General features: G+C 38.5%; 1 protein-coding gene across 1 annotated transcript in view; it reads left to right on the top strand.

Moving 5' to 3' along the window:
* The window catches only part of CA10 (carbonic anhydrase 10), a 537,642-nt gene that overhangs the window by 64,017 nt on the left and 446,333 nt on the right, over positions 1–27,292 (top strand). The window contains exon 2 of the mRNA XM_001171455.7: positions 21,868–21,942. Coding sequence (XP_001171455.1) covers positions 21,868–21,942 — 75 coding nt within the window. The remainder of the gene's footprint in view (positions 1–21,867; positions 21,943–27,292) is intronic.

Genomic DNA, 27,292 nt, shown 5'->3' with positions numbered 1-27,292 from the left:
GTCTTTTCCCTATTAAGTTTTAAAGTATTTCTGGATACTGTATGAGTATATTTTGGATACAGTATATTCTAAATTCAATAATTTTGCCTGGATGTATATATCTTCTCCCAACTCATGAATTAAATTTTCACTCTTTTATGATATCTTTAGGTGAACAGAAGTTTTTAATTTTAAAGAAGTCCAATTAATTGTTTCCCCTAGTGTCCTGCTAACGAAGCCTTTGCTTACTCCAGTTTCCTGACGATACATTCCTATGTATTCTTCTAGAAACTTTATTGTTTAGTGTGACACAATTTTAAGGACATAATCTTTTTTTTTTTTTTGCTTTATACATTTATTTAGGTTTTTTTAAAATTATACTTTAAGTTCTGGGTTACATGTGCAGAATGTGCCGTTTTCTTACGTAGGTATACATGTGCCATGGTGGTTTTCACCCATCAACTCGTCACCTACATTAGGTATTTCTCCTAATGTTATTCCTCCCCCAGCCCCCCACCCCCCACAGGCTCCAGTGTGTGATGTTCCGCTCCCTGTGTCCATGTGTTCTCATTGTTCAGCTCCCACTTATGAGTGAGAACATGCGGTGTTTGGTTTTCTGATCTTGTGATAGTTTGCTGAGAATGATGGTTTCCAGCTTCATCCATGTCCCTGCAAAGGACATGAACTCATCTTAAGGATGTAATCTTCAGAGCTGAATCTTGCTTTCAGGCCCCAGCTTTCCAACTTACCAGATGAATGACCCTGATCAAGTAACTTTGAACTTCAGTGTCTTTATGTATAAATAAGGTAAAAACTACCTAATAAATTTCTGGTGAGAATGAAACAAGATATACGTGCAAAACATCTAGTACAGAGGAGACTCTCAGAAAATTTAGTTATTACCCTCTTTTCCATTCTACTGCATAAAAGCTAGCAATACTTAGGAGCACTGGTCTCTTGCATTCAAAATATTAATAAATTAAACATTTATTTATACTAGCATCTTCTCTTAGAGGGGCACAGTGAAGACACAAAAGTATGGTTCTCTTAGTTGAAGAGACAGTGACAACAAGAGAGGAGTGAAATAACAACACAAAAGTTAAGTGATGATTAAAAACCCCACAGGGAAGCAAAGGATAAATTGCTAAATAGGTGAACATTGTCATAAACATTTAGAGAGGAAGAGTTGTTTCAATTCGCGGCAACAAAGGAGATTTTCCATAGGTTGGTGATGGTTTCGGTCAGGATGTAAATAGCATTTGTACAAAGAGGGAAAAACCTCAGAAGAGGTCTATGAATGTGAGCAAGAAAACACATTGCATTTATAGGGGGCACTTTTCTAGCTGGCTGGAGTGAAAGATTTGCTTAGATGAAGATTGGGAGATAATTCTATGAGTTGGTTAATTCATTAATTCAATAAATTAATATATTAAGCAGCTAGTATGTGCCCATCTCTATGTTGCTTGGTTTCCCCAACTATGTCCTCTTTACTTCCCTGATATATGTATGTGTACATATGTATCTGCACATATATACATATATGAACAGTAAGTCCTCACTAATATTACCAGTAGATTCTTGGAAACAGACTTTAAGTGAAACAACATATAAACAAAACCAATTTTTTTTCTCGTCAACATGATAAAACATTACATTGAAGGAAATGATATTATTGAAGGACCTAGTATAGGTTGTTTTGCTTAAAGTCCCAGTTTCTAAGAACCTATCAACAACATTAAGTGAGGACTTACATAGACAAATTATTTTACCTTTTATTTTTTTACAGAGAATAGATAGAAATCAAATGCCATATTATCTTACAGAAGCTAAGGAAAAAGCAGTTTAAGAAGATGAGCTCCATGGTATTCAATCCTCAGAGAGCAAGTACAGTAAGGACTGAGTGAAGGACATTGGGTCCTCAACATCAGAAAACTCTGTGAAGGATACATTTATTTTGTCTCAGGAATGAAAATCAGGTTGCAGGAAGTGAAAAAGAGAGCTGGCAGGAAAGGAATGGAGGTGGGAAGGATGGAGGGCTGGTTGCTCTGCTGCCTTTATACCTGTGGGTTAGGTCAGTTTACATCTTAGGCCATGGATTTCCCAGCCCATGGATTAGGAAGAATAGCCTTGTATCACGGAGAAGGTGCACTCTGCAAGCATGTCCACATACTAAGAAGGGTGTTACTCTGGGGTCCACGGGGACTCATTACCGAACAGCCATCTTCCATTTTCTGTGAATAGGTGGCCTTTGGACAAAATTCTTCTGTGAGCTTCAGTTTCCTGATTTATAAGAAAAGTTTTTGGTTTTTTCTTAAAAACGTTTTTCCTCCTCTTAGGATTGCTGAATGGCTTGAATTAAATAGTGTATATAAAGTAACATAGTGCCAGAAAAAGTAAATGCTATATTAGTCCCCTTCCCTTTTAAGAAAAAATTCTGTGGACAAGAAAGAAGGAATGTTATACAGAGAATGAGACAGAGATAGACACTGAGAAAAATACAGACAGACACTCATAGAAATGCACACAAAGAGGGAGAAACAAAGGAGAGAGTCAGAAGGAGACAGGGACAAATACAGAGACAGACAGGTTGTTTTAACTCATCCCTCCCACAGAAAGATATATCGGTATGTAGAAGTTTGTGTAGTGATTTAGAAGCCCTATGTGAAGAGCATAGGCAGCATATACTTTTCAAAGGTAACATTTATCCCATTTTACCCATGGCTTATAAAACCTCACTGGCTATGCAGAAAGCAGGTCTTTCCAGGGCACATTCGTTTCATTGTGCAGCCCTCTTAGGAAACCCTGTATCATGGAGATGGTCTTTGGGTTCCCTAAAGCATTTGCCATTTCCTGCTAAATTGAATTCTGGTGTATACAGCAAGGTCCCCCTCCAACAGCAATGTTCATTGTCTTGTACAACTGCAAATCAAAATTGAGTCCAAAGTGTTACCAAGTTCCCTGAGCTTAGAGCTTGAAGTAACTCTCCAGGCTGTCCTCCTCATCAATCACCCTTAGGGTGGTTTCTCTGATTTAACATGTATCTTTTATGCATGAGCAAAACGAGTAACTGAGAATGGGGGGAAATTGTTTAGCCAGCAGCACAGTGGCCAATGTGCGGGAGTGAGAAATTATGCTCAGAAACGGTCAATGTCCTTTGGGCTTTCTTGCTCCCATCTATACCACTGAAAATTAAATATTTATGTTGGGAAAACTCATTATTTTTACCACTGAGAAGTTGTTAGGGTCCTCAGTGAAATCTAGGTCACTGGTTCGGGGAAGCTCAGCACACAGTGGGAGGTTTTGCCTTTTTAAAAATTTTTATACCATTTTTATCCTAATCATAAAAAATACACATTACAAAAAGTTGGAAAATAATGGTTAGAAAATTAACTTCACTTCATCATCATAATACTTGAAAATAACCTCACTTAACATTTGGTTGTATTTCCTTCCAGATATTTTTTCCTTCTCAAAATTAGGATCATATTTTATATACTTTTTTATATCCTGATTTTTTTTCAGATAGTATTTTTTGGTGAGGATTTTTCTGTCTTTACATAATCTTCAAAAAACATTATTTAATATTTCTTAGTGTGAGTGTTCCATAATATATTTAGCTAATGCTGTATTGTTCAAAATCCTGTTATTTGTAAGTTTACTAAAAAGAGTGTGTAGTCAGCAGCTATTTACATAAATCTTTGTCTTCCTTGGTTCATGGTAACTCCCCTGGGGTATCCACTTATCTTTCCTTTAAAGAAGCCCAGATCATCAGATAATCTACATTGATCTGTAACCCAGTTTTACACCACGTTCCAGTTCATCTCATGTAGGGGTGTGGGCAGAATTTACTTTAATTTCTCTGAATGTTCTGTGAGAGTTAGACTGCTGGTCTACCTAGAATGCATAAAAAACCCTTAGGTTTAGGACAAAAAGGAACCTACATTAACTTAAAGATGCTTTATTTACAGAAAAAAATAGTTATATTCTATTTACCTATTTTAAAATTTTCATTTTACATTTAACTTTTAAATCTATCCAGGATGTATATTATGACAAATATAATAATTTTTGTTACAATTAGCCAATTTTCTTAGTAATTGTTAACTAGTCCACTTCTTTGCTGTAGATTTTGATATTTACATTGTTATATCTTATACAAAAATATGCTAGGGAATATTTCAGCATCATCAATGCTGTTTAATTGATCTGTCAATTACTTATCAATACCTCATCATATTAGTTATTATAACTTTATAAAGTTTTGATATCTCTACAAGTAAGTCCCTAGAATTTTCTTTTTTAAAAATCTTGTTTGTTCTTCCATGTAATTTTGGAAACAGTTTTAAGTTACTGAAGAATCCCTTAATGTTACTGAATTAGGATTTCATTAAAACTACATCTATTTAAGAATTGACGCCTACTTGGCCTATCACTTTTGAACTATGAAGATTCTCACTGATCTCTATCTTACTGATTTATCTATCTTACTCTTCCCTCCTGAGGTTGTTTTTTTCTAGCTAATTTTTAAAAACACCTTTACAGTTACTTAATAACTTGTTTGTTTACAACTATACCTATTTTTCCTTGCCTATTTTAAAATCATGGCTTCTTTTAAGCATACTGGAAAAACTACTGAGAATACGTGAAATACTAATAACTCATCATTCTAAAATAGCAAATATTAACATTTTGCCATATTTGTTTCTGATATTTTCAAATAAATAAAATTTTAGTAATCTGTGTATCCTTTCCCAATTGTATTCCCCATCTCTCCCTTCCTCTCAAGATAGAGAACCAATTTCTCCAAGTTAATATGTATCCATGGTTTTATAACTTTACCACATATGCATGCATGCATAAAATTTATAGTTTTGAGAGTTTTAAAATATGCATATTATAAATGTCATATAAAATATATATACATTTCATATTATCACTGTTCTATTGTTTACTAGCTATTGTTAGTGTCTTACAATGCCTAATTTGTAAATTAAACTTTATCATAAGTGTCTACGTATAGAGGGGAAAAAAACAGTATAAATAGTCACCAGATATCTGAGACTTCAGGCATCCACTGAGGTTCTTGGAACATAATCCCCTGCAGAGAAGGCAGGAATACTGTAACACAAAAGAGAGTTGATGTGAATTTAATGAGTCAATACATATATAAAATGCTTAGAACAGTGCCTTCCTATAAAAGCTATTTAAATGTTAGCTATTTTTATTTCTTCTCTTGGCTAACTTTTGGCTGCTAAGAAAACCTTGGAATCCAACTCAAGTCCAAGACCTAATGCCAGCCCACCCTTGGTCCCTGTGGTGACACTTTCACACATTGTACACTCACCAAGACCAGCATCTTTTCATTGAACACCATAGTAAGTGTACATATAGTGACACAAAAACTCAGTTAAGGTCAATATTGGTGTATTTCTTGCACACTTCTGTAATCTTCCTATCCTATCTTTTTGACCTTGAAAATTAGAGCACAACATTTGCATCAGCAGCATGTGGAACGTTTTCTGTGTCTGGTTTTGCCCACCTTTTGAAATTCGTGATTACGTGATCCTGCCTGTTCCAAAGGAAGTAGAATTGTAGCACTGTGGAGCATTAGCCTAATGATGGAATTGCTTACTTTCTAAACAAAGCGTAATCTGTGAAACCTGGCCACCATGATGAAAGCATTTTATTGACAGATTTATATATAATCTATAGTATATTTTTCACTTTTGTGCTTGGTAATTTTTTCTTTTCTGAAAGTTAAGGATGTTGTAGCTCTTACAAATGGCATCTGCCTCACCTGTGATTTTAAAAAGTGTAAGGGTTTTTTTCTTTTCATTTCTTGCTTTTGTAATCATATGCTGGCATGTAACATTTATAACAAAAATATGGTGTTCTTGGCATTCTCAGAAATTTGAGAAAACCTATTGTTTGAGGGGAAAAATGCCTATTTTGAAGTGCATTTTCCTTTGTTCCTTGAAAGATTAACTTTTAGAGGGGGATCTCAAGGAAAGCAGTTCCTATTGGTTCATTCTTTTCATTTGTAATAATCTGTCTTTGATGTACAAAGTGAGTAGATCTTGAGGTTATGTGGTAGAGTGCTGGAGGTGAATAATGGAAGAACAAAAGGTGCTTACTGTAACTTGTGACCCAGGAGCTTGCCAAACTGTTCTTCCACTCAATTTTCCTATACAGGGTGCACATACTCCTCTAGAGTCACTTTTCTATAAGCCAACAAGACAGAATCTCATTGGTACACATTTCTTTGGTAGAATGACTGCATGTGATATTTAAAAACTTAGGAGTTTGCTGACTGCTGAACTAATTATCCTAAATAACTGAATTCAGATGTTCTGTTTAGCTGACAACTAATTCTTCCTTTTATGACTTTTTTTAAAACTTTTTTTTTAAGTTCAAGGGTACATGTGCAGGTTTGTTACATAGGTAAACGTGTGTCAAGAGGGCTTGTTGTACAGATTATTTCATCACCCAGGTGGTAAGCCTAGAACCCATTTGTTGTTTTTCCTGATCCTCTCCCTTTTCCCCACCCTCCATCCTCCAATAGGCCCCAGTGCATGTTGTTCCCCTCTATGTGTCCATGTGCTCTCATCATTTAGCTCCCGCTTGTGAAAACATGTGGTATTTGGTGTTCTGGTCCTATTACTGAGGATAATGGCCTTCAGCTCCTTTTAAAATCCTTTTGTATGTAGTTGATAGAGCAGCAATTTGGTCACCAGAGCCCTCATAGTGTTGGCTCCTACCGTTAACTCTTCTGAAAGGTTTTATTCCTCTAGGACTCTGTTTCCCCATCTGATAAATAAGGGGAGCATAAAACACTGTCTTAAATCTCCCTTTCACATGTATAATTCTATGTTGTATTTTCATTTTTCTGAACATGCTGTTTCATATTTAGGAGAAAATTAAATGTAATTAAATAATTTCTGTATAAGATAATTATAACTTATTATATTCAATATGTTGTAATACAACTCATTCCGGCAGCTATTCTCACTGTATAGAACAGAATTGAAGACAGCATAGGGAGTCGTGTTGAGTATTTGCTGTTGAAGAAAAGTTATTCAGGGAAGAAGGAACCATTCTCCATACCTTCTACCACTCAGCCTTTAATTCCTCTAATAAGCTTATTTTCTTGACATTTGCCTCTTTTTGTCTAGCATTTAAATACAAGGAAAGGGGCCAGGTGCGGTGGCTCACATCTGTAACCCCAGTACTTTGGGAGGCCAAGGCAGGAGGATCACCTCAGGTGAGGAGTTTGAGACCAGTCTGGCCAACATGGCAAAACTCTGTCTCTGCTAAAAATATGAAAAATTAGCTGGGTGTGGTGGCACACGCCTATAATCCCAGCTACTCAGGAGGCTGAGGCAAGAGAATCACTTGAATCCAGGAGGCGGAGGTTGCAGTGAGACGACATCAGGCCACTGCCCTCCAGCCTGGGCAACAAAGCAAGACTTTGTCTCAACAATAATTAATTAATTAATTAAATACAAGAAAAGGTATCTGGGTCATCAGGTTTCTAGCAATTGTGTCTTCTGCAGCCAATTGAGTTTTTTGTATTGACTTATTGGCTGGCAAATGGTGAGTAAGAAAGCAGGGGAAAGGGACAGGTTGTAGGAGGATTGAGAGAAGGTGCACATTCTTGATTTCATTTAGGCAACAAACACACAAGACAAAATATGGGTCAATATGTGGATAATCTGGTAGAAACCTAAATGCCCTACAACAGAGTCTTCAAAATGGCTAAAGCTGCATGTGGAAAAGACTGCTAAGTGTAGAGATGATCACATAATTCATCATCTAAGCTGGGACATCTTTGAGACCCCATTTTATAACAATATTGGGACAACAAATGCAAATAGAATATTCTAGACAAATTAGAAGTTATAACCACTCTGGCTGCATGTTCTCCAAAAAATATTTACTCCTTGGTCCATTTTAAGGGAGTGGAAAACTTTCAAATTCTCTTCAGTGTCATTGTGTGTGAGGGATTCTACAAGACTTCCCTCAGTTCTATCCAATCCAACACCACTGTGTAGTCCACAGCTGGACTACATTTCCCTAGCCTCCTTTTACATTTAGTTGTATTAAAGAGGCCAAGTTCTAGTCAATGAAATGTGGGCAGAAGTAGTGAATATTATTTCTAGGTTTAAGCCAGGAAAACAACTTTTGAAAAATCCTCCACGCTTTTTTCCATTCTGGCTTGACCTACACAGCATAGCGGCCTTTGAAGTCTTGTATTGCAGATAGCAGAGCCACAGGACAGAAGAAACCTGGGCCCTGACTTGGAGAGCTACATGCCAATCAGGAAAACCAGTTTGGAAATTTATATGTATGAGAAATAAACTTGTACTATGCCATTGAGATTTTAGAGTTTGCCTGTTATCGCAGGTAAACTAGCATTGTCAACACTATCATTATCTTAATTTGTATATTGCATACACTTTAGCCTAGAATATATTAAAGACATCCCCTTATTTCTCATTGCACTATAAACCGCTCCAAAATAAAGACCTAGAATGAGTATGCAAACATAATGAGTATGTTCTAAATATTAATATTTTCTGGATTTGATTGAATTGAATCATATCGAATTGGACTGAAATGAGATAAATTGTATACAATATGGTAAGAAACTTCAGAGATTATAATAAAGCTTTCTTTTATCTGGAGAAACCACGGAAGGTTTTTAGAAGGTAGTGTTTGAGCAAACACTTGAAATATTGGTTTACTTTGGATATACAGTAAAGAATATGATATTCCAGTAAAAGTAAATAGTGTGAGCACATGGCAAACATCACCAAGAGCAGATAGTTCAGTCTGACTAGGGTTGGTCAGTGAGAAACAAATGTCTAAATTTACTTCAGTCCAAATACATTTGCAGGGCACCTATTCTGACAGGAGGACAATCTCATGAAGAGGTGATTTAAGAAAAATATATATGTTATAAGTAAATGTATATAATAAATGCCATGGGAGCACAGAGAAAAGACGCCCAAAGGAGATAGGATGAGTTTTGGAAAACAGGTAAGTTAACCACACCGTACAGTTTGTTGAAAGTTTCATTGGAACACTTGCACATTATCGTGTAACCAATAGGGAGTCATTGAAGGGCTTTGAAGAGAGACTTGAAAGATGGTCAATGAGTTTGGACCTGGCTTTGTAAATAGTTGGTAAATGAGCTTCATAGGAAGACTCTGTGCATGTCTTTCACTGCCCCTCAAAAGTTGAAGACGACATGGACACAGTGCTGCTGTAAACAGGAAACATAATCATGCAGGAGGTGTGAAGACCGCAGCAGGGAGCATGGATGGACATAGGAGTCCATTTATTAGGCCACTATAATTGGCCATTTAAGTAATCACTGAGGGCCTTTGTCTAGGATCTGTGTCTAGGCAGTAGAAATATGAAGGAAAGAATGGATTAGAGCTATAGCAGAAGTAGAGTCAATGTCTTCACTCCATGGGTATTGAAGGCAAGTGTGTATCAGCTAGGATTAGTTTCAGCTATGAGTGATGGATAAGTCTAAATAAGATGGAGATTTATTTATATCTTATAAATGTAGGCCATGCAGGGATCCTAGCTCTTTCTATCTTGATGCTGAAAATAAGGCATTTGCATGATGGTTCAGGATGGCTATTTGAAGTCTAGCTATGATGTCCACATCCCGGCTTGCTGGAAGAGGTGAGGAGAGGCATAGCATTTTCTTTTAGCACTTCCTGGAACTCTTATACATTTTCTAACATCTCATTAACCAGAACTTATTCACATGTCCACATCTACCTACAAAGGAGATAGGGCTATATAGTCTGTATTCTGTGATGTCTTACTAAAACCAGAGTTTTCCTTGTTAAGGAAGAAGGGGAAATAAATATTGGGAGATTTAGTAGCACTATTTTTGCCACAGGGGCAGAAGACAGTTGTGATCATGAGGTCCTGGAAAATAGCAGTATTCTAATTAGTAGGCTGCTGAAAAGCTTGCATGGAACTGGAATAAAAAATCCAGGTGGGGAATATACATTTGAGAATCATCCTCATTGAAGTAATAGCTGAGATAGGGATGGTCCTCAAATCTCAGATACAACTCTCCAGACAATTCAAGTTCCAAATTTTAGTTTGGTCTTGCTTATTTATATAATGAAACTCCAGTTTGGCTTGTGTGGAAAGCCCAGATATGGTCATAATTCACTGGCTCTACCACTTATAAGTATGTGACAGCACCTGTCATATAGTGCATGCTCAGCAAATGCTGTGTGGATCAGAATCAGAATGAAGGACAAAAATATGTTGAGCTATGATATATATAAAAAATAAATCTGCCCTGGCCTTTTCCTATGGTTTGCATGTGGCTTTATGTCCCACCATGGCAAATTGACTTAATAGGTCATTTCGCCTACTTTTCTACCGGGCATTGGGATTTCTCTGGGCTTTGTCCCAGCAAAGACCACATGTTTCCTGGATGAGTTGCCTGAATCAGTTGTTTTCCTGCTGCAAGTCTTATATTCTGTTCCCCAAGTTTCTTCAGTGACTGTACTTTGACTCACAAATGGCACGAATGTCCTCAGAGGCTCTTGAAGTCTTTTTTCAGTCAGGGAGGGCTATCTTTTTTCTTCCACAAGTTGGCTCACAATTTAGAGGAGTTTTCTTGGTAACTAAAAATAGACTACCATTCAATCTGCAGTCACAGTATTGGGTATCTACTCTAAAAAAGAAATCATTACATCAGAAAGATAACTGCATTCATATGTTTATAGCAGTACTGTTCACAATAGCAAAGATATGGAATCAACATAAGTCTCTATCAATGGGTAAGTGCATAAAGAAAATGGGGTATATCCATACCGTGGAATACTACTCAGCCATAAAAAAGAATGAAATCACATCTTTTGCAGCAACATGGATGGAACTGAAGACCATTCGCTTAAGTGAAATAACTCAGAAACAGAAAGTCAAATATCACAAATACTTATAAGTGAGAGCTATAAGCTATAAATGTATACATATGGACATAGTAGAATAATAGACATTGGAGACTTGGAAGGGTGGGAGAGTGAGGGGGATGAGGGATGGGAAATTCCTTAAGGAGTATAATATACCCATTAAGGTGAAGGTTACACTAAAAGCCTAGACTTCACCACTAAGCAATATATCTGTATTTAAAAAACTGCATTTGTACTTTTTAAATTTATACAAATAAACATTTTTTAAAAAGAGATGAAATAATTCACCCAAAGTGACACAATTAGTAGCAAATTTGTGATTTAACCCCAGGGTGCCATGTATTTTCCATCACTTCACACTGCCTCCCAAACCAACAATTCTGCTGGATTCCTTTCTTTTCATTGCATTTAGCCTTGCTGAATTCAAGCTTAAGAGAGATACAAGGAGATTTTAGTCTCATTCAGAGATTTCAGCTGTGATAGAAAGTTTTATGTGACATGAGATTAACCCCACAATTGACTAACCCATTGATTTTAGGAATTACCACTAGTTTATTTCCAATTGTAGTTTAAAAATGGAGTTATTATATCAGTATGCTCCTAGCATTCTGAATATAGCACATACACGTTTTCCTTATTGCTATGATTTATGGGAGGCTGCATGAACCTAGGCATGGACTTGTACTCTTGGGATCTGAAGTTTCATCCATCTGTTTAAAAACATAAATACACTCTACTACAAAAAGGAGCTACAATATTTACAGAGAATAAATCTGTACCTGATTCCAAACAGATAAATAATAGTAAAAATGTGGAATAGATTTCTATGAAATGTCCATCTCATGAGCTGATGGCAGAACAGATTCATTCATTAGACTAATGATGCTTCTTAAGTTGCCTATTTGTCAGAAGTCAAAATTATATTTAAATGGTTAGCATTATTTTATTATGTAGTTATCCTGAAAGTACCACCAGAATTTTCCTTTGAGAAATAATAATTTATACTTTTGTGGCAATGCAGATTGTTATAACATTTTTTACAAAGTAACACAACATATATACTTCTGTCCCTTGACTGTGATTTTGGCTCACTGTGCTAAAGAAAGGTCTAAAAGAGGATGAGTGAGGGAAGCTTTGTACCTGAGAAGGTTAAGTGCAGTATTCAAACAACTAGATAACCAATAGGGAAGGAATAATTGGTAAATTATGGCATAGCTACTAAAATAACTAGTATCTGTACATTAAAAATAAGAATGAAAAAACAAGACGTAATGTTTGGTGAAAGAAGCAAAATTATAGCTACCCTCTTAAAATTACAGAGATTGGAGGTAATCTTTTTGTCCCTTTTCTTTTGTGTTCCACTATTATTGAGTTACACTCTTCTTTGAATTCTAAGGACCTTTTATCATTAAACTTATTCCAAGGAAATCATAGAGGGTAGTCATCAGAGTGAATATTTCTATAAAACTTGTAAATAACATTTATAAATGGAGGTTCACATGTCATTCTCCCTTTCCTAGATTTATTAAGCAAATATTTGTCAAACACTGTGCCAGTGTACCTACAATATGTGTTGCATTATGGAAGACAAAGCACAACATTTTTACCCTTGAGACAGCTTTAATTTAGTCAGGGAGAGAGAAGTAATAGCAAAATATATGTTAAAAATATACAAAGAAAGTGTTGCAGCCATGAGGAGACTGAAGATGTTCCCAAATTACTCCCTCAGTCTCCCTGGTCATCTCAGTAACTGTCAACATCTAGTCACTCAGACTAAAAAGGGTGGGAGTTTTCCTTGAGAGAAGTCTTCAACTTCTCTCATCCAGTTCATTACCAAGTCTTATCCATGCTTCATCTAAATCTTATGATGTTCTATTTTCACCAGCACTGCCCTAGTTGAAGCCACCACCACCTTTCTCTTGGGCCGCTACTTACATTGTCCGGCCTCATTTTTAGCCTGCCTTTCCCCTGTATCTACTATTATCACACCTATTGGCCACTTTTAGTTTTCTTAAAGAAGCCAAACTTATTTCTGCCAACTTTCAGTCTTTGAATCCACCTGAAATACTACCACTGCTGATCTTCATGAAGCCAATATTTTTTATTTAAATCTCTGATTAAGTGTCATAATTTCAGAGACCATCACTGTCATACAATCTCATATGTTCTTCTAGTCACTTTACTACCTCACCCTCTATATCACAGAGTACTTTTCTCCAATTTTTCTTATATATTTGAATTCAGTTCTTTCCTTTTCTCTGTCTCCCTCCCGGAGAATGTATTAGGTTTACACAAAAGTGATTGTGGGTTTTGCTGTTAATGGTTTTGCCATTACTTAACAGCAAAACCCACAATTACTTTTGCGCCCACCTAATAACTTCATGGAAAACAGGAACTTTGTACCCTCAATGCTTAGAATACTTACTGACAATCATAGTTACTCACTAGATGTTTCTTGAATTAACAGGAATGGCAAATGAGGAATAGACACTAAAGTTCTGAAATTCAGGGAAGTTAGGGATTACAGTAGAGTTGGAATGATCAGTACGCCTTTCTTGAAAGGAGTGTAAATTGGAGAGACTTTGAGAATTGAGTAAGACCAGGTCAAGAAAAAGTAGACAAAGAAGGAATTTCGGGGGGAAAAAGGGCAGAGTGAAGGTGTGGAGAGAGTAATAAACGTGGTATACTTGGGGACAGCAGGAAGAATGACTCTTGTAAATTTTATGAGAAATGATATTAAATGTGTGGTAAACCCAAATTGCAGAAATTCTAGAATACTAGGCTGAGAATTAGCCATAATAGGGACTTTCCTCTTGATGATTTTCAACTCTAGTTACCTTTGAGCTTCTATTTTTTTAAATTTTTATTTATTTATTTATTTTTGAGATGGAGTCTCGCTCTGTCACCCAGGCTGGAGTGCAGTGGTGCGATCTCGGCTCACTGCAAGCTCCGCCTCCCGGGTTCATGCCATTCTCCTGCCTCAGCCTCCCGAGTAGCTGGGACTACAGGCGCCGGCCACCACGCCCAGCTAATTTTTTGTATTTTTGGTAGAGACGGGGTTTTGCCGTGTTAACCAGGATGGTCTCTATCCCCTGACCTCGTGATGCGCCCACCTTGGCCTCCCAAAGTGCTGGGATTAGTGGCGTGAGCCACTGCGCCTGGCCTTGAGCTTCTTAAAAATAGTATCATGCTAAGCATTTTAGATGAAAGTAATACAGGCTACCCGCCATCAATATGTTTTTCTTATCTCCCAACACAAATATAATTTTGTCAGCTTGCTTAGGTCTGGTCCAACATGAAAGGTGATTCTAGGTCATACCCATCTTCTCTCTTTGGAAATAGTCACTTTGTCACCCATTAACCAGTTCAATTCTCAATGTTCTGAGTGTCCTGTCTAGTTTGTATGGCAAGTGGGGTTTTCACATAGGATGGAGAGATAGAAATGAGTTTCATCCTGTCTTGCGAATTCAGGAAAAGCAAAGAAAGACAGAGATGTAAATAGTTCCAGGTATGACACATCTTCCCCTTTGCTTTTAAATGAAACACATTGTGCTAAATAAAAGTGGGTTTGCTAAGGCTTTGATTTCCCTAGGCAGGGTGTCAGCTCCTGGTACTCTTCCATCTGTCAAGCACGTGTGGGCCTGTCAACCAACTTGAAACCACTTTTGTCTACATTCCCACTGACCACAAATATAGGCGTCACATCCACAAGTCTTTGGATAGAGACTAAAACCTCCCAAGGATTGTGTGAGCTGGACTGCAAGTTGGTATAATATACAACTTCACTACCACGTTTATCAGGCATTCACCCAATATTTTTCTGGCACTTATTATGTACTAAGCTTTTGCATAAATAATGGAATTTTTTTTTTTTTTTTTTTTTTTGACGGAGTCTCGCTCTGTCGCCCAGGCTGGGATGCAGTGGTGTGATCTCTGCTCACTACAACCTCCGTCTCCCGGGTTGAAGCAATTCTCCTGCCTCAGCCTCCCAAGTAGCTGGGATTACAGGCATGTACTACCACACCCTGCTAATTTTTGTTTGTGTTTTTGTTTTTTGAGACGGAGTTTCGCTCTGTCGCCCAGGCTGGAGTGCAGTGGCGCAATCTCGGCTCACTGCAAGCTCCGCCTCCCCGGTTCACGCCATTCTCCCGTCTTGGCCTCCCGAGTAGCTGGGACTACAGGTGCCCGCCACAGCGCCCGGCTAATTTTTTATATTTTTAGTAGAGACGGGGTTTCCCTGTGTGAGCCAGGATGGTCTCGATCTCCTGACCTCGTGATCCGCGTGCCCCGGCCTCCCAGAGTGCTGGGATTACAGGAGTAAGCCACCGCACCCGGCCAAATAATGGAATTTTAAAATAAGATATATTCTCTGACCTCAGGAAGGTTACGGTTAGGTGGAAATGAATGATATGGAAACAGATAGTGTGGGGCACTATCTAAATGTTAGAATGTAGGACCACACATAATACAGAGAGTGCACAGAAGAAAAATACCTTCCGGGTGTTGTAAAAGTCAAGCACCTGAGGAAGGGCATTATCCCCGTTAGTCTAGTGAGTGCCATGCAGCTCAATGGGGCAGTCATTTATGTTTCTTCTGATGATCCATGCGCTTCTCAATGTTCCTGCTTCCCACTTAGAACACAAAATTGGCCATGCAAAAAAGAAGTGATGTCATGGATATGCATCCAATGTTAGAAGTACTTTTTTACCTTCCAACTTATGTTGTTTCCTGGTCAGTAGACTTGGTACCTTCCTCCTTGAATTACCTCCTCCAGTGGAGAAATGCAATTTCTGAGGGAAACAACCATTCATGGCTTCTACCATTACATTAAAATGAAGTAACCATAGCAGTGTATGTACTCTGCCTCTCCTCTATATCTGGCTTCATCTTTGCTAGTTGTAGACCACTTGGCACAGGTATAATTGTACTGACCCAGGGCTTGGAAGCTCATTTTTGCAATGTATGTGCTTATGGTTTGGTATGTTTTGACTGATGGTGGAGTTTTATTAAGCAACATCCCTTCCCCAGCTGGATCTCTTTGTGAGGGCTCTTCTGTTCCCTATTGCACCATTTCCTTCCCTACCTCAACTGTGCTATCTCAGATGTTGCTTTTAGGTCTTGTTTCCCACCAGGTCAAGAGACCACTGTAATTTCCAAATGGAGGTATTTCGCAGTTATGTTTTCTCTGAACCTAAGTTAGTTAAATTAGTTGACTTGGAGCAGTAAGCTCTGTTAATGATAGGGATTTACTCACAGGCCAGATCACGTCATCTTTGGGAAGTTTTAGTCTGGATCCAAAGACTTGTTGGTGTGATGCCTGTATTTGTGGTCAGTGGGTATATGAACATAATTTTTTAAGTTGGTTGGCAGGCCCATACTTGCTTGAGAGAGTTTATGGACTTGTGGGAAGAACAAAAGGGGATCAAGATATTGTTCAGGTCTTTATTGACTGGTTTGAAAAACCCAGCATGGGTTGTAGGCCTTGTTTGTATAAAGCTCCACCAGCTTTGGTGGTTTAGCCCAATGGAAATCGGGTGGAGAGAGGGAAATATTCAATTTTATGTAGATGCTGGTGACCAATTTCAGATCTGGAAAAGATTTAGTATGATAGATACCTTCTGCAGTACATACTGATCAGATATCAGGCACATGTAATTAGAAACCCATATATTTCAACATTCTGATTTTTTTTTTTTGTAAAGTAGCTCACTTCTGAACATTTAAGTAAGAAACAGAACTGGATAACAAAAATCTTTTAGATCCAAGACAGGACTGAGCAAACTATGGCCTACAGATCAAATCCAGCTCTCTGTTTTCGTAAATAAAATTGTACTGGCACACAGCTACACCCCTGCATATTGTATACAGCTGTTTTTGTGCTACAATGGCAAAGTGGAGCAGTTGGCACAGAAATAGTATGGGCTTCAAAGCCTAAAACATGTATTATGTCGCCCTTTATGGAAAAAATTTGCTGACCTCTGTTTTAAGACCCCAACCTCTTATAAGTGAGGTTCCCTTCTCTGTGCAAGAAGGGATCACCAAAAGCCTCTGTTCCATCCAGAAAGTTGCAAAACACTTTGCTCTTTCTTCATCCCCAATGATGACTTCTTCAGCTATCCCATTCATTCAGAAGTAGAATTATGTAAGATAATTCTGCTCACTTGTATAAGAAGCCATTGGAGCAATGAACATTGTCTCTCAAAATTCTGAGATTCAGAGTTTCCTTTGGAAAATCATCAGTTCTCAAACTGCCACAGTGAAACATAAACCGAGAATAAAACTGAAATAGATTTTTCCTTGCTATGTATATCTTTTCCTCTGGCAGTGATGACGATTTTTATTGTCAACACAATTTTTTTAATTAGACACCTGGATTTTTCCCAGGGGCTGGTTGCACATTAAAAAATTCTGATCCATACCTAGGCAAAGAGGAGCATAGAATGCTGTAAAAGCTCAGGCGGCTCTCTGTTCACCTGTTTGCTCTGAGGAATTCTCAATCAGCTCTTCACTCACTTCAAATCACATGTAAACAACAACAAGATGACTACCAAGGATCTGGTGGGAGGCATTAAAATAAGAATCCTGTATTTCTCTAGGAGATCCATCTATAATAAACTTCTTGTAGTACTGTGGCAGAACTTTAAGTGAGGTACCTTTTTAAATGTGCCATCCTGTCTTTCTAAATTACCAAACAGTATGAGGCCAGCCTGAGCATCCAAGGGAATTTGAAAACATTACATAAATCATCTTTATTTTCTTCAGTTCTAGTCTGCAGCCATTAAATTTTGTAACTGATAGACATCAGATGGGCTCTTCCAGCTGATTGATTTTTGGAGGGTGAATTTGGTTCTTCACAATGCACATCAAAGACAGCTAACAGGAGCTCTGCAGTTCTACTATTACAATAGGCTTTATTCAGATGGTCTGATTGTCTTATTACCTGCTAAAATCTTACATAGTTCTGCTTCTGAATGGATGTGATAGCCAAAGAAGCAATGATTGGAGATGAAGGAAGAGCAAAGTGTTTTGCAACTTTCTGGATGGAACAGAAGCTTTTGGTGATAATCTTGTCAGTTCCAATACTCTTACTTACCCAGGGGCTTCTTTCTTCTTCCTTCTAGATAGATGTTTCTTAAATTGATATTTCAGTTCAACTGATAGGTTGTCCTTAGAGGGGAGTGTGGAAGATATGCACATGTAAGAAAGAGAGATAAAAAGAGGGACTAGGAATGCATCTAAAAATCTGAGAACCTAGTCATCTTACTCAGGTTTTATTAGAGTTAGCTTTCCCTTTTTTGCCGTCTTGACAACACGCATGTATGCTTTCTCTTTTTTCCTTACTGCTTTATCCCTTGTAGAAATGAAAGTTTCTTAATGATATGGTCAAATGGCAGGAAAGAGTAGAAAAAATATTTGAACATATAATGGGGTGGCAAATGTATTCCATATGACACTACAATTCAGATATATGGAGAAAGATGTATCTTTTGCCTACTTAGACAAAGCACTATCCTCTAGTGTTCAACATAATGTTTCATTTTATCCTCTTTTAGCACATGTAAGTACTATAAATAGCACCTTTAGGTCAGTGACTGTCAATAGGGATGTCACCATTTCTGGGGGAATATTTTGGAAATGGGTGAGGGCACTTAAGATTGTTATAATGAAAGAGTGGCAATTAGCAACAACTAAAGGGGGACAGAGATGCTATGCTCTGCAACATATTAGATAGTTAGAAACAACGATAAATTATCCCATGTCCCAACAGACATTCAAGTGATTGGAAAAACCGTTTTATTTATTTGACCCTCCAATCAAACTCCATTTTGCATATGCACACAAAGCATGTCTTACAAAGTTTTATTATACCTGGTTCTTTAGCAATGCAAAGATCATGTAAATCAAGAGAAGGTGGTACTTAATTGTGTTCTAATCTTTCCCAAGAGTTCACTATTTTGGAAAACCACATACCATTGAGAGCAATGCCACTTGTGGATTCTGGAATCTCTAATATAATACGAAGTTGTTATTTGTGTCTGTGTTAATTAAGCATCCAACTTCTTCATTTTATCTTCTAGTGCACCATGCCCAGGTATTTACATATTGCAATATATAATATTTTGTTTTACATTATGTTCCTTGTATTTCCCCCTTGTATTATAGTTAAAGCACTATATTGATTATATTGATTGTTTTTCCTTTTGAAATTATGTATGTAAATTAGCACTCAACAAATTTTTTCAGTAAAGAGCCATGGAGGAAACATTTTAGGCTTTGTGGGCGAAATGGTCTCTGTCATAACTATTGCACTCTGCCATTGTAGTGAGAAAGCAACTCTAGAGAATATGTATATAAATATGTGTGGCTATTTGGCAATAAAACATTATGGACACTGAAATTTGAATGTAATATAATTTTAACATGTCAAAACATTTTTTTCAACTCTTTTTTTTCAACCATTTAAAAATATAAATTCATTTTTAGCTCTTGGGCAGTACAGAAACAGGCAATGGGCCATATTTGGCTAGCAGGCACAAGTTTTCCAATCTCTGTTCTAGTGTATCATACTCAAGCATTTTCACATTGAAATATATATTATTATAAATTACATTTCTTTTATTTATAGTTAAAGCACTACATTAAATTTTTAAAGTGATGTGTAAATACTGTAAAAATTTTTTTGTAAAATAATTAGGTAAAAAGCTTAATGTAAAACAAAAATTGAGTGCTAAGTGGATATTTATTTGGGGTAATGAAACACATGCAAGATAATGCAGCTTCCCCAATGTCTGTCTCGTAGAATAAAGAGAGAAGGCTGGATTTATGGTTTAAATTGTTTGATGACAGTCAGTAATCCTGACTGGATAAAATTTGGTGTGAGTTTTTATAAAACTCTGAAGTTTTTGCCTGTGATAAGGAAAACCAGTCCTGGCTTATCTCTGATGCAAAGCTGTTAGGTGATGTTTATAGTTCAAGGCTTTTAAGATCTTAGAAACATGCATTTTTCCCAGGCTTGAGACATTTTACATGTCTAGCAGAGCTAGGCTGAAGTTTAGTGAATTATCAGGTTTGGGGTTTGGTTTTCTTGTTGTTGTTTTTTAGTAGGTTGTACTGTCTGTGAATTTTATTTAATTATACTCAAGGTGAGCATTACAAAGTAGTTGTTTCATAAGAGGGCCATTAGATATCTGATCTCACAGGTTTCTAAGCCTTTGGGATTCTCCTCTGGCTCCTATGATGACTGTCTAATGAATTGGGGGAGAAGGAGGGTGAGTCAGGCAATACTAAGACCCAGAGGAAGAATCAGAACCCTTTCTGAACTCTAGAGAAATGTTGTCTACCCACTTGGGGAATTTTGCAGCCATGTCCAAACCTTGATTTGGTTTCTTGGCTTGGTCGGGTCTAAAGACCTCCTGGCTGACTTCAAATCTCCTTGTCTTTCCCTGGTGCTGCAAATTTCCAGAGTCTCAGTTGAATCTTCCACCTGACACCCTGGTTGGACAGAACCTTTCTGGCTTCTGCTTTGAGGTGACTTCCTCCTTTGCCTGCTGTCCCAGAGCAGATGCATTGGCTTCCAACTCAGCTGACCTCGGGATCTTCCTCAAGGGCTATGGAAATGTCTGAACTCTATCCACACCACAGGGGCAATAAGAATACCAGGAAATCCAGGATACTTTGGAGTGTCCATGCCTGAGATTTGTGCTGGGCAAATTTAAAGGCGTTATTTTTTCCAGAGTCTTAAATAAGCTCTTTGTCTCTCTTCTATTTGTTTTTAAAGTCCCCTAAGCCCACTGTCAGTTCCAGAAGGAGTGGGCTTCAGTTTCACTCATCCTATGTCAGAAAATCTCCTTCAACCACAAAGATACAACCCTCAGGGCTCTTAATATCATAGGAAGAAAAAGTATCTTCACTATACTATAAGAAGAGACTTGAAGCTAAACGGTCCAAGCTTATCTGGAAACTAGAGAAATCTAGTAAATCTTCTCTCTGTGCAAAGCCTTGCATTCAAACCCATTATCTTATACCCATTCTTTCTAACTCAGAATGATGAGTCTTTTCCCTAGAACTTTGAAGAGGAAGGCTGGAAAAAAAACCCCACCAGATTTAAAGAAGAAAAGAAAAAAGTTAAGATTTAACATTAATAGTAGCCAAATTACAAATATGATTGATGCACTTATTTTCTTCTAATGTGTCTGGGAATTGAAATATGAATGTAGTTTAATAAAGGGATAAGCATAAATTTATGTATCATGTATACTTTGGGGTTTGCGTGCATGTGTAATGGCATTGCCCCAATTCACTTGTCAACTGTCATGAATTCAAGGGTTTCCCTGAGGTCATGTCAGCATGAGCTTACAGATCTCCACGATATTTTCCATTATCTTGAGCCCTCTGCCCTTTTTGCCTGTGATGTCGAAAACCTCCACCACAGTTATTTATATTCTTGTTTTCATTTTCCTGGGACCTAAGGAAAGCTGGCTGGGTATACCTTTCAGCCTTCCCGACTGGCTACCTCAGCAAACTTCAATCTCTCCCAAAACAAAGGTTCCATGGACATACATGGATGGGATCTGCCTACTGTCTCCTCAATTTCAGCAGGAGCACTGTGTGTGTGTGTATGTGTGTGTGTGTGTGTGTGTGTGTGTGTGTGTATGGGGAAGATGATGAGGACAGGTAGCAGGGGACTTAAATACATAATTAATATCTCTTTAACATCAATTAAAATATCAGAGAACTTTCAATAAAAAATTTTTTTATATTTACTGATCAATGATCTATTTGAAAAAAAAGGGAAGGGAGAAGGAAGGTTCTATTGTAGTATGACTTTGGGGTAGAAAAGGATTATTTTATGGATATTCACCCTTCTTACTCGGACAGCCGGGACACAGTGCTTCTCTACTATCATCTTAATCTCTCTTCTTTGCTTTTCCTTTAGCTCAACAGAATTCACCAAAAATCCATGAAGGCTGGTGGGCATACAAGGAGGTGGTCCAGGGAAGCTTTGTTCCAGGTAAGTACACATTAATTCTTTAATTTATTTATTAAAAACAATTAGAATGAAGGCTAGCATTATTTCCAGGATTTTACATTGCAAAAGGTGAGGCAGTCTAATTTATGTGTGCAACGAATACTCCATCAATACAAAGTTTGTTAAGTAACGGGCAATTAGAGTACTTTTTTTTCCATCTGAGCCTGCAGTCTCAATGTCCTTCAATCTATAGGATGCCCTCAGGGGCAGGGGGATGGATGATTAAGGGCCGAAGCTGTGTCTGCTGACATTTGGTTAAGTGAGGAAGAGCCATTTCTTAACATTAATGAAACAGAAACTATGAAAAGACTGACCATGGCAATGGAGCTGCTGGAACACATGCTGTCACTTTAGCAGCATCCATGGCCAGGACTTAGCACATCGGGCCAAGTATCAGCTAAAAATACCAGGTAAAGTGGATCCTGTCAGCATGGGGGCAGAGGACAGAGAACTGAATACAGATTAAAGCAAGGATTATATTATGACTTTAGTTCAGAAGCAAGGCGGAGGGTCCCTGTGTCTCCTCCCACTACTCTTACCCTCACTATGGTCCTCTTGCTTTTAATGGTCCTCTTGCTTTTGCTGCTTTAGTAAAGAGAGGCAAGAGAAAAAGCAAGCAAAAGGCAAGGATAGAAGGGAAGGCAGGTGACATATTTCAAAGTATTTTTAACTGCTCAGATGTGAGAATAAGAAATAAAGCTCTCAGCAGGAGCCAATGTGCAATCTCTACTCAGGCACTGAAAACAGAGGGCTGGAGATGTCAGTTGAGGTCTCTGTAGTTGGTGGCAAATAGAAAGAGCAGAGTCCCAGGTCACCTCATTCATTCTTGGCTTCTATGCCTTCTTTTCCTGTCCTTCTGTAGAGTCTATTACACCAGCTGTGCAGAGCTAAGCAAGTCACAAAACCCCTCTGAGCATCATTTTTCTCATTTGTATGATGGGGCAATTATAAGTACTCGTGAGGCTTTGCAGTTAGAGGAAAGCAGGCATGGTAAGGGAGAGTGGGTGACCCAGGAAAAAGCCAACTGGCTGCCAAATAGCCTCAGAAATGAATATTATTAACTTAATAAATTTACTATGGCACATCTATTCTATGGCCCAGTGAACATAGAAACCGAACTTGATTAATTCATCTAGAAATGACCAGGTTTCTAATGATATAACAATTTCATTGGCACAAGCTATGTTCATGTGAAACAATATTGACAAATGGCATTCAATACTTACAATTGAGGATGTCCCTTTTAAAGAAATAGAATGTTTACATACTTTTTTCCTAGGAAATCTGTTATATTCAAGATATCTCAGAAGTTGCATTTATAATTATATTCTTGTACCTTGTGAGTATGGAATTAGAGAAATAAAGGGTATTCTCTCCAGGTAATAAGAAGTCTTGCTAAGTTAGTACAATCTGTAAAGAGAACATCCTCTGAAGTGATTGACATGCCCATGGGTAGAACTGGGTGGTCACTGCAAAATGTTTTGTGTCTGCCTCACATTTTTCGATGTTATTTTCTCTGTCGTCACGTTCTTTCTTTAACGTGTTCAAGGCCCTATTTTGAGTTGGTTGTTGCTTCTAAGACAACCACAGGAAATAATTTTTATTGTCCCCTTACATGTTGATATAAAATAACTTTTCCTCACTCTCAAATTTAATTGAGATAATATGTGTAAACCTTACTACATGGGAAGCAGTAAGGTGTGCAAGTGTGATCATGGCCTCTGAAGTCAGAATTGATGGGACTTGAGTCTGGGTTCTGTGGTTTCTTGTTGGTAGGACTGTCAGCAAGTTACCTACCCATCTCAGCTCCCTGGGTTCTTCATCTGTAAAATGGAGATAAGGACTAAATCAGCCTTGTGAGGTTTGCTGAGGATTAAATTGCATAATGAGGTAATGTGTGTATGGTCATGTCTGGTGCATGTTGAGTCAGTATATATCAATTGTTGTTGGTATCTGCTTGAGAAGAGGGAGACAATTACAAACTGGATAGTGTAATAATGTGTGTAAGGGTTTCTCAAGATGCCTGAAACATGGGGGATGCTTGAATTTATAAGGTCAAGGGTTTCTACACAGTGGACAACTAAAAGATGACTTCCTCATCCTCTGAATTTAACAGGTCTAAAGCCTTTTGTCTTTCTGGTAGAGAAGATTGGTATCTGATGATTCCACTTTCTAAACTTTTGGGAACTCCAACTCTGTTGAAAAGGATAAGAGTCATGAGAATTTGTGGATTAAGCAACTGAACCTGGGGCTCTAACATCTGGCTCCAGATGACCTACTTTATCTGAGTGGGTACTTGTGGCAAACAATGGACCCCTTACCTCTTATTACTTGACTATAAAGTTAAGAGGGTTCTTCAATTTGTTACTGAGATTTTTTTCAGGTTATGGATGTGTGAAATAGGAGAGAACTTGATATGACTGAACTAGTTTTATCGTCCCATAAGTTCCTCACTGAAGTGTCTAGAAATAATAGTCAGTTGGCATAACAGTTGTGAATCTGTGACTTCAACAAAGCTGTGGTGGATAAAAATATATGAGCTCTATAACAATGGTGAGTACAAGGTTAATTCAGCACGCAAACGCCCCACTTTGGTCAGTTCAATAGCATTTATGGAGTACCTACCTTGTGCTGAGCACCAAGTTTGGGTGGCTAATAAACAGATAACTGACATATGATTCTTACTCAAAGGTGAGCCTACAGTCTAAAGGGGAAGATAAGCCATAAATCCATGACTCAGGGTAACAAGGGCTCCAACAGGGTTTATACATGTAAAGGAGGCAACACAGTATTGGGATTCTGCCTGCCTAAGTGTTTAACAGATGTTGTTTACCTGCTCAAACCTATGCCTTCCTCTGACCTTACCCACAACTAGTGTCTGTCTTGCAGGCAGAGCCCTGACTATGCTTGCACATTCGCCCTCCATACCATCATATACTCAGGGAAGGAGCCCCTTACCAGCCCCAGAGGGTTACTCTTGGCTGAGATTTATACCAACAATGGTGATTCTGGTCTCTTTCTTCTCAGTAATCGGTTTAGACATTGTGATGGCTAATTTGATGTGTCCATTTGGCTAGGTACGTACCCAGATATTAGACCAAACATGCCTGGATGTTGTTGGGAAGGTACTTTTTAAGAGCAGATTAACATTTGCATCAGTAAACTTTGAGTAAAGCAGATTATCTGTATAATATGTGTTGAGTTGAAGGCCTTAAGAGAAAAAGACCAAGGTCCCCAAAGAAAAAGGGAGTTCTGTCTCCAGAAGCCTTAGGCCAGGAGCAGCAATATCAACATTTCCCTAGGCCTCCTGCCTATCGGCTTACGCTGTAGACATCATCCTTGCCAGCCATCATGTGAGCCAATTTCTTAAATAAATCTCTCACTGTCACCCCATTCTGTTGATTCTCTTTCTCAGGAGAACCCAGAGTAATACATTAATATAGACATGCATATGTGATAAACAGTTCTATTCATGCCATGTAAGGAGAAGCCTTCTGAATAAACTTGGGTACAAAAGACATACTAAGATGGCAAAATGGAGAGTTGAGAAAAACCCATATCTTCTATGGCTCACTTAAGGGTTGAATTCACCATGGAACTGCCTCACCACTTATTGTGTTAAGTGATGTAACAAACTTCTTACTGCTTGAGCCACTTTGAGTCAGACTTTCTGTCACTTGCAGCCTAAAGCAGTCTTCCAGGGCCAGGCATCTCACTACAAGGCTAAAGGAAGAAAGGAAGGCTAAAGGGTCTTGACAAGGTTCAGGAGTACTCAAAGTGGAGAAGGGTGGCAATGTGAGGAATATTTGACAGCACAGGCAAAGAGGGATTGTATTAGTCCATTTTCATACTGCTTTAAAGAACTGCCTGAGACTGGGTAACTTATAAAGGAAAGAGGTTTAATTGACTCACAGTTAAGTATGGCTGGGAGGCCTCAGGAAACTTACAATTATGGCAGAAGGCAAAGGGGAAGCAAGATACCGTCTTTACAAGGCTGCAGGAAGGAAAAGTGCTGAGCGAAGGGGGAAGAGCCCCTTACAAAACCATCAGACCTTGTAAGAACTTACTATCATGAGAACAGCATGGGAGAAACCACCCCAAGATCCAATTACTTCACCTGGTCTCTCCTTTGAAATGTGGGGATTATGGGGATTATAATTCAAAATGAGATTTAGGTGGGGACACAAAGCCTAACCATACCGTACCACTTTGGTTCCCTCCCAATCCTCATGTCTCTGACATTTCAAAACCAATCCCACCTACCCAACTGTCCTGCAAAGTCTTAACTCATTTCAGCATTAACTCAAAAGTCCACAGACCAAAGTCTCATCTAAGACAAGGCCAGCCCCTTCTGCCTATGAGCCTGTAAAATCAAAAGCAACTTAGTTACTTCCTGGATACAATGCAGGTACAGGCATTGGGTAAATAGAGCCATTCCAAATGGGAGAAACTGGCCAAAACAAATGGGCTACAAGCCCCATGCAAGTCCAAAATCCAGCAAGGCAGTCAAATCTTAAAGGTCCATAATGATCTCCTTTGACTCTGTGTATCACATCCAGGTCATGCTGATGCAAGAGGTGGGTAGCTCTGCCCCTGTGGCTTTGCAAGGTACAGTCCACCTCCCAGCTGATTTCACAGGCTGGCATTGAGTGTCCACAGCTTTGCCAGGTGCATGTTGCAAGCTGTTGGTGGATCTACCATTCTGAGGTCAGAAGGATCTTGGTCCTTTTCTCACAGCTCCACTAGGCAGTGCCCCAGTGGGGACTCTGTCGGAGTTCGCACCCCGCATTTCCCTTCCACACTGCCCTAGCAGAGTTTCTCCATGAGGGCTCCCCACTGCAGCAAACTTCTGCCTGGACATTCAGGTGTTTCCCTACATCGTCCAAAATCTGGGCAGAGGTTCCTAAACTTCAGTTCTTGGCTTCTGTGCACCCACAGGCCCAACACCACATGTAAGCCACCAAGGCCTGGGGCTTGCACCCTTTGAAGCAACAGCATGAGCTATATGTTGGCCCTTTTTGGCCACAGCTGGAATGCAGGGCACCAAGCCCAGAGACTGCACAAAGCAGCTAGGCCTTGGGCCCAGCCCAGGAAACTACTTTTTCTTCTAGGCCTCTGGGCATGTGATGGGAGGGCTGCTGTAAAGACCTTTGCCATGCCCTGGAGACATTTTCCCCATTGTCTTGGCTATTAAAATTTGGCTCCTTATGCAAATCTCTGCAGCCAGCTTGAATTTCTCCTCAGAAAATGGGTTTTTCTTTTCTATCACATCATCAGGCTGCAAACTTTCCAAACTTTTATGCTCTGCTTCCCTTTTAAACATAAGTTCCAA

The sequence above is a fragment of the Pan troglodytes genome, chromosome 19 (genome assembly GCF_028858775.2).
Source record: "Pan troglodytes isolate AG18354 chromosome 19, NHGRI_mPanTro3-v2.0_pri, whole genome shotgun sequence".
In the NCBI taxonomy this organism is placed as follows: Eukaryota; Metazoa; Chordata; class Mammalia; order Primates; family Hominidae; genus Pan; species Pan troglodytes.
The sequence above is the reverse complement of the archived record's forward strand: the minus strand, read 5'-3'. Positions and strand labels throughout refer to the sequence as shown.